At 39.8% G+C, this 11,815-nt stretch overlaps 1 protein-coding gene across 1 annotated transcript in view; it reads left to right on the top strand.

The window, feature by feature from the left end:
• Positions 1-566: 566 nt before the first annotated feature.
• Positions 567-11,815, top strand: part of BBOX1 (gamma-butyrobetaine hydroxylase 1) — a 59,158-nt gene continuing 47,909 nt past the window's right edge. Inside the window, exons 1-2 of the mRNA XM_014591302.2 lie at positions 567-968; positions 2,126-2,240. Of these exons, the coding sequence (XP_014446788.1) occupies positions 750-968; positions 2,126-2,240 (334 nt within the window). The 5' untranslated portion in view covers positions 567-749. The remainder of the gene's footprint in view (positions 969-2,125; positions 2,241-11,815) is intronic.

Genomic DNA, 11,815 nt, shown 5'->3' with positions numbered 1-11,815 from the left:
AGAGGTTAATGCCTTAGTGGATCCTGTTATGTCTCAGAAGTTTGATCGTTTACCCTAAGCAAGAGAAGACAGACATGGACAGATACTGATATTTGATAAGCATTTGATCCTGACAAAGCTAGGAACTTGGATATTTCATTGAAAAAGTGTAAAAGTAAAAACAAAAATGATACAACAGAAATAGTGCACTGTTCTGAATTACAGTACCCCTTAAAATAAATATAGTAAATTCTATTACTATTCCTATTGGTAGAGCGAGTTTACTAATTTATGCTATCGATTCATTTGCTTCAAAAGTCATGTGCAATTAGGCATCAGTTAAAATAGTACAGATATGACTGTTGTACTTCTAATTTATCTATCGTTTTTGTCCCTTAAAAAAAAAAATCCCAGGCTTCTGCAAACATGAAGGTACATATGACATTGGTTCTGAACTTATCGGGAATTCCTGTGAGAAAAAAAAAAAAGAAAGGAGCCTTTCCATGTGGATCCTGACTCAGTACTTTTCTTTATGTCACTGTGTTTCTGTTTGCATACAACATAGGAGACACTCTCTCTGGAACAAAGGTCCCAGAGTCAATAAATCGATCTGCAGATTAGCAACTTAGTGAATAGCAGAGACCAGAGTCCCCCTGAACTGTTCACATTCTTAGAGGTCAAGTTCAGATCCGATCTGCCTGAAAGTCCTTTTAACACTGGTTTGTCCTAACAGCAATCTGACGGGATTCATACCCCTGAAAACTGGAAACATGCATTGTGCCATCCAAAAGGCAGAAGTACTGGATGGGGCTCATTTACTGCAGCTCCTCTGGCACGATGGTGCAGAGTCTCTCTACCCAGCCGTGTGGCTGAGAGACAACTGCCAGTGCTCGGATTGCTACCTGGATTCTGCAAAAGCACGAAAACTTCTCATCGAAGCTCTTGATGTGAACATTGGCATTAAAGGCTTGACGACTGACGGGGAAAAGGTAATTCTTTTCCTCTCCTCTCCTCTCCTCTCCTCTCCTCTCCTCTCCTCTCCTCTCCCAAGTTAATTAAAGCAGCTAGACTTCAATCATTTAAATAACTGTTTTCTTTGGGACCATAAGTATTACTGTACATAGAGTCATGTCTGCATGGTGCTGGGTGCAAATTAAGCATACCCAGTAACAGAAGCTTCTGCTGTTCTTCTTACTATTCTTACAGCTACCATGATTTGTCATAGAATTTGCAGTGTTGCTCATCACTCTTTCAGTGAGTGGCAACCTTGAAGACACAAGCTATTTCCACAGTAAGAGCAATGTTTCTGAGGCTTAGGTGACTCATCTGTAAAACAGATATTACCAGGACATGCTCATAGACATGTTGTAAGGATCCACTGAGAAAACAGGTAAAGATGTTTAACATTGTGCCTGGCACAGAGTGAGCACTTGAAAAATAGCATTGACTAATTAGTGGGTAGATGTGCGAGACTTGTTTTGGAATTCTCAAAAGCATAGCTCTCAAAACCACAAGCACGATGCGGCCACCATCCTGTGCTTCTCCCTGCCCAATTTACTATGATTCTTACTACTTTCTTGTTCTCATCTCAGCTTGAGGGCTTTACCCAGCTTTCACCTGTGTGACCTTAAAAACATCATGTAATCTTTCATTCCTTACGTGACAATGAGGAGAATAGTATCACTTTCTCCCTGGAGTTGTCACAAAGGCTTATGTGACTTCTGGCTATCACCCTCATCATGAAATAAGCACTTCACATGGGATTGTTTTTATAATTATCACTGTCCTCTTCCTTATCATCATTATTATTTTGAATATTCTTGGCAGGAACCAAGCTTGAGTCATTACAAAAACTTTGGGGACCACAGGATTGGAATAGGACAAGAACTTCAGGTCTAACCAGATGCTATTTCTTGCCTGCTGTTTAGAGGCCTCAGTCCTCAGATGTATCCCTTTGGCTTGTAGTTTCCTTGTTACCCAAAATCTTAAGTTTATATTTTAAAAAGAATAGTAATTAAAAAAGCAAAGGCTAATTGGATTACCTGGTTATCTCACATGACATTTACAGACAGAGCAACAGGGAATAACTAAGCACATGGGTATATAATACACATAGTGGTGACATTTGCTTTCTGTTTTATAAAAGGTGTATATCATATGGCCAGATGAACACTGCAGTGAATTTGAAGCTGATTGGCTGAAGAAAAGATGCTTTTCCCAGCAGGCCAGAGCAAAGCTCCAAAGAGAACTGTTTTTGCCAGGTAACCCTCACATGGTCTCCACTTTGTTTTTTGCCTTCTAATCTTTTACATTCAATCACTATGTACCTTAACCACATAGAAAAGGAATTTTCCCACTATGAATACACTGTTAGCCCAGTCAAAGAAATTTCCATTCACATTGTGATCAATGGATAATTTTTCATTTCTGTGTCCATTGACTGTTTTGCTCCTTTTTTTCCTTTTTTTCTTGATTTCCCTCCTCCCACCCACCAACCTCCTATTTCCCACCCTCCTCCCACACTATCTATGGGATCCACACTTGCTTTTCATGCTTTTATACCTTCCAAATTCCATTTCTGCCATAGAAAACACAGTAAGGATCTTCCAGGAAGAAATTCGCTCAGAGGCAAACTCAAACCTTTGTGCTTTGGTAAAATATTATTGTAAATTATATGAATGTTTAGAGCATTGCCAACAGAGATCATTTGAGTAAAGATGAAAAGGGATATAGAGCAATTATAGACATTCTAAAGAGGAATGAACGAAAGAAGAGCTGTCAGCTTGTCATCTAAAGCTACACTGGGAGCACCCAGATACTTCGTAGGTGTTCCCTGCAAAGGAACAGGATGCACAGGGGCAGGTCTGCCCCTGTTAATATTGTTGTCCAAGGCCAGAATGATACAAGTCAACAAAGCAGGAATCCTAACCAGGGACCCACAGTTGGAAGCATGGAATCAACAAATCCATACAATGGTATGCACATCTTTCAATATGGACATGCATATATGAGTGTGTGTGTGTGTGTGTGTGTGTGCGTGTGTGTGTGTATGTGCACAAATGCAATGCACAGGCACATAGGCACAGGAATGTTTGTCTGGAGAGAGTTTATTTAGGTCTCAAGAGGATCTGGAACTGGAAAAAGGTTTAGAAAATCTGCAAAGGGCAGATCCAGGGAGAAAAGAGGACCTTACTGTTAAGTGACAAAATAAAACAAATGCCTAAAATAGGTAGAAATTTTCTTAAAATATAACCTTTAGGAGAGATACAATAGTAGAGCTTAAGCAATGACTCTAAGAGGTTCCTACAATTCATACTCTATCTTGAAGATTTGTTACATGAAACTATATAGGTAGAAGATGAACTAAAAATCATGACGACTTTTATAAACGTATAATTACCTTGACGTCTACAAACACACCAACAAGGCAAGTTTCCCTGAGCTTTTATTCTTACTGTTAACTAGATGTATTGGACCACTGTCCCTTTGACCAATTTACCAGCCATGTCAAACTTTTAAAATTTTTATTGCAAGAGAGTGGACATGTTTGTCAGAGAGAGAGGGAAAGACAGAGAAAAGGAGAAGGAGAAAGCACTACCCATGGAGAATGGTCATTCCTCAATCTTTTCTCCTCCATTTCTCCATCCTGTCAGGATTCTGGGCATGGAGGCACACATGGCTGGCATGTTTTTCAACCCCCAGGGTTGGGATTCAAACTATGGACTGCCATATGGGATCCAGCTGCCTTAGCCACCAAGACACATAGCTAGCCCCCTGTTGAAATTTTTAAACATGTCTCCTAGGAATTCTGGGTCATATACCAAGGTTCAGATTTTATCTTACTCTCTGCAAGCCTGAAATTCTCAAACATGTGTGGTAACTCTCCCTGGCTTTAAATGTTCAACTTACAATGAAACTGTTACAACTGGATATGGAGATGTTACTAATTAATCAACTTTGACCCTGTAATTTTACCTTTTCCTGTGGTTATCAATAATAGGACATATATTCTTCTTCAAGTCTCAACTAGTCTTGTCAAGAATTTAGTTCCTCCATTCTGTTAGTTTCACCATTCTGACAGCCTGCCAAGATTTGTTCTAGTGCTTTCTCTAAATCATCAGTTCATTTTCTCTTTTGTCCAGCTGGTTGAATCCAGATAGTATCTGGGAAAGATGTTTCCCCTCCTTCCACCAAAGAGTACATTGCTAGATTCTTCAAGGAGTCTCCAGTTATATAACATTAGAAGTAATTTTCTGGGTCAAATAGCAATATCATGCATGTGTTATTATTTTTTATTTATTTTAGATTTCTTCTGGTACTCAAAATATTTTTCCTTAACTCTGTCCTAATTTTGTAATCTTGATGGATTTTACTTTCATTTCCTTCCATTCTTTTCTTTTGATTGTTTCAGGAAATAAAAGCCAACTTTCTATTATTACAACTTAAGCTTTTAAGCCCTGTAAAAGGATATAGCCACCCCCCTCCAGGAATAGTTCTTGACAAGGACAGTTTTATTGCTTACATTTCTTAGTACATACTATCAGTCGGTAGCAAAATCGAAATGATACTGCACTCAGTTAAGCAGCGGAAAAAACTGGTCATGAAGAGACTATAATCATGAATATAAGGAGAACTGGCTGCTATTTAGACACTTTCCAGTGTCTAAATATTTTCCAATATTTTAATGGTTTAAAACAAGATCAGATTTTTAAAATATATTCTCAAGCTGTGCAGTTGGTAACTAAAAGAAGAAATTAATAGGCCATTTTTGGAATGTAGGTTATATGACATTTTGCCTTCAGAATTTGATTCCTTACTTCACTGCCATTGTCTGTTTTCAAACATGCATACACCAGAGCATATAAACAAACAAATCTCCTGAACGATTTTGTTTTTAATCCCAGTGGCAATGGTTCTTCTTCTGCTCCTTTCTTAGAATGAAGGCTGCAGGCCTTTTCAAATCTGGAGTCAAGATGCAGACCACTTTTTTTTTTTTTATCTTTCTCTGGCGCTAGCTGTTGAACTCCAAAATGAAAAGACAAATGACAATTAGCAAAAAAAAAAAAAAAAAAAAAAAACACCTCTTGTCATGGGACAGTCACAGCTGGAGGGAGGACATGGAATGATAATCCTTCTTCCATAAATCTCTCTTGAGTTTCTCACATATTGGGTACTTATTTTGTGCCAAGGACTCTGTAAGGAAAGACTAACATAAAAAAGATTCTGTCTTCAAGGATTTGACATGTTTAGAAGGAGGCAATAGCTAAGAAGGCAGGAAGCAGACTACGTTACCATAAGCATACTAAGGCACTGCGTGGAAGAGCAATGATGGCATAAAGGCAGAAATGTGAGGGGAGAGAATGACCTGAGAAAGGAGATAACGCCGGAGCTGGGTGGAAGGACCCTTTTGTCAGGCAAAGACAGACCCCAGACCCACCTCAAGGAAGAGCTTGCCCAGCATGGACCTCAGGCAGCTCATTCCTTAGTTCTCTAAGCCAATTCCCTTCCTGTAAAGACAGAGAAATGAGTTCAAGACCATCACAAGTTTAGATTATTGCTATCTTATTAGCCCACTTTTTATATTTTCGGTGTTATGTCTTTCTGATTTTTGATGAAATAAATACAAGTTCTCAAATGCCTACAAGAGTGTGAATATCTCCCATATTTTGCTTCTCTCTTGTTGCATTCTCCCCTCCTCTGCTTTTGTCGAAAAGAACCATCTGAAACTACTTATAGTTCACAGAGCTTATTGGGCAAGAGATGGGTTCTAGAATGGGGCAACATTCCTGTCTAAAGCTGGTTCAGAATGCTCCATCCCACCACATGCATGGCTTACATTTACAACCAGAAAGACAAAAAAAAAAAAGAAATTCAAAAGTATTATCACCTCTGTTTACATTTTGCTTCAAGATGGCAGAATGCAGAGATGTCCACTCACTTTCATAGTGCAGTGAGTAAGTGCTCTGCATAGAAAGTCTGATCCTGCATGGCTGACAGCAGTTCAAATCCTGGCCCGGAGGCTTGAAAACATTCCAGGCAGGCACATGTGTATGACCAACTCCTGACAGGATGGAGGAATGGGAGGAAATAATTATGGCACGGCCATGCCCTTCTGGGCAGTGCTTTATCCCTCTCCCTCTCCCTCTAGCAAGGGCCCGAGCCCTCTGACAATTAAAAACAGAAAGAAAAAATAAAAGGAAAGGAAAGGAAAAAGAAAGATGGCAGAACATGGAACTACACAACCTTAGCGTTGACGTAGGCTATCTTCATCAGACTTATTTTTATTTTTAATTCCCAGACCCAAACTTTTAGACGTGCCCATGGAATAGCTGTGGGATATCCCAGTAGGAGAAAGCACAGATTTTCTCTCTCTCTCTCTCTCTCTCTCTCTCTCTCTCTCTCTCTTCTTTTCCCTCTAGCATGGTGGTTAAGTTCTGTGTGGAGGAAGACGTATTTCACGTACTCACATGACTGACTGCATTAGAATCCTGACCCTCGTGACCTGAAAAACACATGGGGCACCTATGTATGTGGGTCCCAAATCCCACCAGGATGAAGAAATGGAAGGGAAAATTGCAGAGTGACCACAACCCATTACAGAGTGTTTTTTCTCTTTCTCACACTCTCTCTCTGGTAAGAACACACACTTGTGGCATTAAAAAACATTTTGATGTTGCTATTTATGTACATGTGGATTTGCCTAATTTCTAGCTGAGCAAATTCTGTAAATCATGTTTAAGCTCTACCTTAGTTGAGGTATTCACTGATTTTACTATTTTCTTTTTCTCAAAATTCTGTATTTCTCTCAATCTATAACTTCACACTTAATCAAAAGAGAACAGTATAATGAGAGCGTTCTTGGCCCCAGACCTTGCTAGATCTCAATCTTGAGTAACTGACATAACCCTTCTATGCCTCTAAATCTTTATCTGCAAAAGCACAACAATATATCTACCTGCCTTCTTGAGAAGTGTGATGTGGATGAAGGGCAATGTTACACTGTACATATTAATTCGGTTTTTTCTTCCCAAGTTCCCTTGAAAGTTGTCATAAATGACTATCAGCAGCAACCCTGAGAGCGTCTTTGACTCCCTTGATTGGTAAATAGGTTTTTATGAATGCAGGTTCCTATCAGTGAAACTCCTTCCTTCTTGTCTCCAATTGACTTCAAGTTTCCATGTTCATTATCTGTTTGTACGGAAAAGATTGATATCCAACAGGTCATGGGAGGGAGGACTGCATAGGTTTTCCCTCTTGCCAACAGCTCAGTTGAAGCCTTTGATCATCTCATGTCTAAACTCCTGAGATAACATGGCCTGTCTGTTCACACCCCTCCTGCACAGCTCTGCAGAGTAATTCTCCCTTCCCGAAGCCCACGATTGTCTCCCTGCCCCTTGCCTGCAGGATAAAGTCCAAGGTCTTCACTGGGGCATTTCCCTTACCCCACCATCTGGTGCTTCCTCCACCTGCATGAAGACCCCTATCTGCCCCACCTCTGCCTAGTTTCCAGATCACTTTTTCCATTCTTTCTGTCTGGCTAAGCTTCAGGTATTCGTCCTATGAGATCTGCTCACATTCCAATAAAACCCTTTACCAGTGAGTCTACCCTGTATTTATTAAATTATCAGACTTTTTCTTTATTTTCTTATTATTTTACATTTAATCACTGTATATCTTTATAACATACAAAACGACCTTCCCAGCATGAATGCACTATATACCGCATATTAGTTCAGTCAAAGATATTACCATTTATGTTATTCTCATCAGATAATTTTCCATTTTTTCTCTCATCTGTCTTTAATTTTCTTATTTTTTTACATTCAGTCACTGTACATCTTAACAGCACACAAAACAGATTTTCCCAGCATGAATAACTATATACGGTAATATCTAATTTTCCATTTTTATAGGGAAAAAAAAAAGCAAAACATCTACCCTGTATTTAAATGTATCCCTAAGCCAAAACACAAGATACAGATAGGGAGAAAAAAGGAAGCCCAGGAAATGGACTAATTTCATTGGTAACACTAAAATGTGAGCTCGTCATGTAACAAAGGAAACATTACAACAGGTCATACTTGAGCTCCCCTTCCATAAAAAATAATCATGCTATACTCATGGTTAAAACCACAGGTATCTCAAAGGTGAACAATGGTCATGAGAGGACTTCAGTCATTGGTATGATTTAGACATTGGTTGGGTTCCTGGGCAAAATGAACCTATCTGGCAGATAATTTCATTTAAACAGAATTAAAGCAGGCAGTGTAAAAGTAATCAATTAAGAACCTATTCCAATAAGGACATAGAAATATTTGGGAAGCTGAAATGATGAGCAAACTTGAGTAAAAAATAGCTGTGCTACCTACTAGCTAAGTAAGGAGAGCTAAATGAAAATACCAATGCTTGGAAGAGATGGTACCCAAGCTAGGTACCATCCCATTACCAGGTAAAAGCAGATTATCTCTATAAAGGAGACAATAGGCAAGTACCAAAAGAAAAGCCATGTGGGGCCAGCAGGTGGCATAGTGGTTGGGGTGCTGGACTCCCACATAGCCCAAACACAATTTGAATCCCAAATCTGGAAGCTTGCTTTTTCACTTTCCTTTTTTTTTTCTCTCTCTCTCTCTGGTGAGCACACATGACCTGTAGTAAATTTTAAAAAATAAAAACAAGTAAAACAAAATCAATCATTCTTTTAAAAAAAGCAAGCAAGCAAGCAAGCAATGGCCCAAACAAGGAGGAAGCGGTGGGTCTATAAGCTCTCACTTCAGTAGGTCATAATGAAACTTTGTAGCCTAGAATAAATGAACTAAATTAGAATAAATGATGGACAACCAGAGAGGTGATTTACTTAGAACAATAAGGAAGAAAGTGTAAAAACCTGAGGAAAGATGAATCCTGTGGTGGGAGCACAGGATCTAGGATAGCCCTGCTCCACACTCAGCCTCTCCAGCTCGGCTGACAGCAACTCCATTTCTCTGGCAGCAGCCTCCTCCTGACTCTTCTTTACCTCTGAGGCTACTACCCAGTTTATAAGAAAATTTCATTAGCTCTATCTTCAAAAAAATATAAAATCCAACCACATCTCACTATTTCCACTATTAACCCTCTGTCAGAAATGCAAATGTCATAATGCCTCTCTTCTACCTATTACCTCTTCTGTTCCCACTAGACTGTCCCCTAAGTTTTGGTTTTTCTTTTTAAAGAATTATTTAATTTTATTTATCATTATTATTTTTTAATTTCTGTGTGCTCACCAGAGAGAGACAGATGGAAAGAGAGGCAGAGATAGAATGAGAGTGAGTGTGAGTGAGAAAGCAAGCAGCCAGGTCCAGGGCTCAAACTGCAGTCAGTCACATGGGAGTCCAGCCCCTTCACCACCATCCACTTGTTGGTCCTCTCCCCTGAGTTTTTTGCTGCATTTTCTATATGCCAGCCACTGAAGTCAGCACTTAATGTTTATTGTCCTAGTTGACCCTACTCCACAAGGGTAGCATCATTATTATAGTTATTTACACATGGGAAAAATGAAGCTGATATAAATGGTTAGCCAAAATCAAAGAAGCAAGAAGTAGAGTCAACATCTGTCTGGGAGCATCTGCGGCATTAAAGACAGTCCCTCCATCTCCCTCTCCTTCCAGGTGTTCTCTCCGTCACCGCACTTACTGTTCCGTGATCATTGTGTACTCGACTTTCTTCACTCAACAGTTGAAATTTGGAAATAACTAGTGTGACTAATAGATACCACTTATTAATGACCTACCATGCTCTGTGCGCTATTTACTCATTATACTTAGTGTCTGGCATGTACCAGGTACTAGGTTTTAGGTGCGAGGGATTCATTGGTGAGCAAAACAGAAAAAGACCCTGCCCGCCCTTGGAAGTTTACATCTTAGTGGAGAAAGAGAGGAACATACTTGCAAACATATTGGTGCCAGCAGGTGGCATGGTGGTTAAGGTGCTGAACTCCTATGTGGCTGATTGCTATTTGAGTCCCAGACCCAGCGACTTAAAATTCCCAATGGGCACATGTGTGTGCATGTCCAAAATCCCGAGAGAATGGAGGAGAAGGGATTGCAGTGTGGCCATCCCCCTGAGGGGGATGATTTTTCACTTTCTGTCTCTCTGGTGAGCACATATGCCCTACAGCAAAAAAATCTCTCTCAAAAAAAAAAAAAAAGTATATGAAGTGGCCGTCAGAACATAAACACAGGCGGATTGTTAGGTGTGATGACAGGAGTAGACAGAAGGCCCTCTTGTCTTTTAATTTTGCCAAAATCAAAAGGAATGCCATCAGCCGAGCATAATTAGGAAAAGGAAGTGTAGGGGGGTTGAGGATAGAGAGGGTCAGGAACCGTCAGCTCCGAGGTGTAAGACGCAGTTAATGACAGACCAGTGCTCGTACAATAAGACTAGTCATCCACTTTCGGCTGCCATGGCCCAAGTGCAGATTTAATCAGCTACCAGGCATGCTATGTAAAGTCCTTCATACATAGCCTCTTGTTTAAATTTCACAATTCTATAGCTTGTTTTCACCCCGTAGCTTCCAGAAGAAAAAGCCAAATTTGGAGAATTTCCCACTTTCCAAAGGTCATACAGATGGGAAGTGTCAGAATTAGGATTTGAATCTAGACCCATTACCTTCAAATGTCGAATAACGAACTTTGACACAATGTCCCGATTCGACTGGAGCTTCGTCTCAGATGTGTTCTGTAAATTCTCAGTGAGTTAGCTTCAGAAATAAAGTGCCTGAGTACAGAAGCCTTGACTAACAAGCACTTAGTTCTTACCTGTTCTGGTAGACTGGAAGGTTAATTAGAGTCAACAGAATGGGAACTGTCAAAAAAAGACTAGTAAGATATAGGCTGTATGAATACAAATGAAATAGAAAACTCTGCATGCAGGGATAGGTCATACCACGCCTATAGCACTAGGTCCTATTCCAGGCACCGACGCTGTCAAGGGGCACCAGCAAACCTCAACACACCAGTCCAAGAAGAGCAGAGAGGATAGTGGAGAATTTGGCTTCCATAAAAGAAAAGGAAGGGAAGGGAGAGAGGCTACTTATTGTCTGGAAGAAAAACTTAGTGCAGAAGCTGCCTTTATGTACACCTCCAAATCTGCCTTATTCTGTGATTCTGAAGCACAGAATTAGGGTTTAAAAGAAAGACACTAAAATGTGAGCTCGTCATGTAACAAAGGAAACATTACAACAGGTCATACTTGAGCTCCCCTTCCATAAAAAATAATCATGCTATACTCATGGTTAAAACCACAGGTATCTCAAAGGTGAACAATGGTCATGAGAGGACTTCAGTCATTGGTATGATTTAGACATTGGTTGGGTTCCTGGGCAAAATGAACCTATCTGGCAGATAATTTCATTTAAACAGAATTAAAGCAGGCAGTGTAAAAGTAATCAATTAAGAACCTATTCCAATAAGGACATAGAAATATTTGGGAAGCTGAAATGATGAGCAAACTTGAGTAAAAAATAGCTGTGCTACCTACTAGCTAAGTAAGGAGAGCTAAATGAAAATACCAATGCTTGGAAGAGATGGTACCCAAGCTAGGTACCATCCCATTACCAGGTAAAAGCAGATTATCTCTATAAAGGAGACAATAGGCAAGTACCAAAAGAAAAGCCATGTGGGGCCAGCAGGTGGCATAGTGGTTGGGGTGCTGGACTCCCACATAGCCCAAACACAATTTGAATCCCAAATCTGGAAGCTTGCTTTTTCACTTTCCTTTTTTTTTTCTCTCTCTCTCTCTGGTGAGCACACATGACCTGTAGTAAATTTTAAAAAATAAAAACAAGTAAAACAAAATCAAT

Source organism: Tupaia chinensis, unplaced genomic scaffold (assembly GCF_000334495.1).
Source record: "Tupaia chinensis unplaced genomic scaffold, TupChi_1.0 Scaffold000555_1, whole genome shotgun sequence".
In the NCBI taxonomy this organism is placed as follows: domain Eukaryota; kingdom Metazoa; phylum Chordata; class Mammalia; order Scandentia; family Tupaiidae; genus Tupaia; species Tupaia belangeri.
Note: the sequence above shows the minus strand (reverse complement) of the source record. Positions and strands in the feature narration are given on the sequence as shown.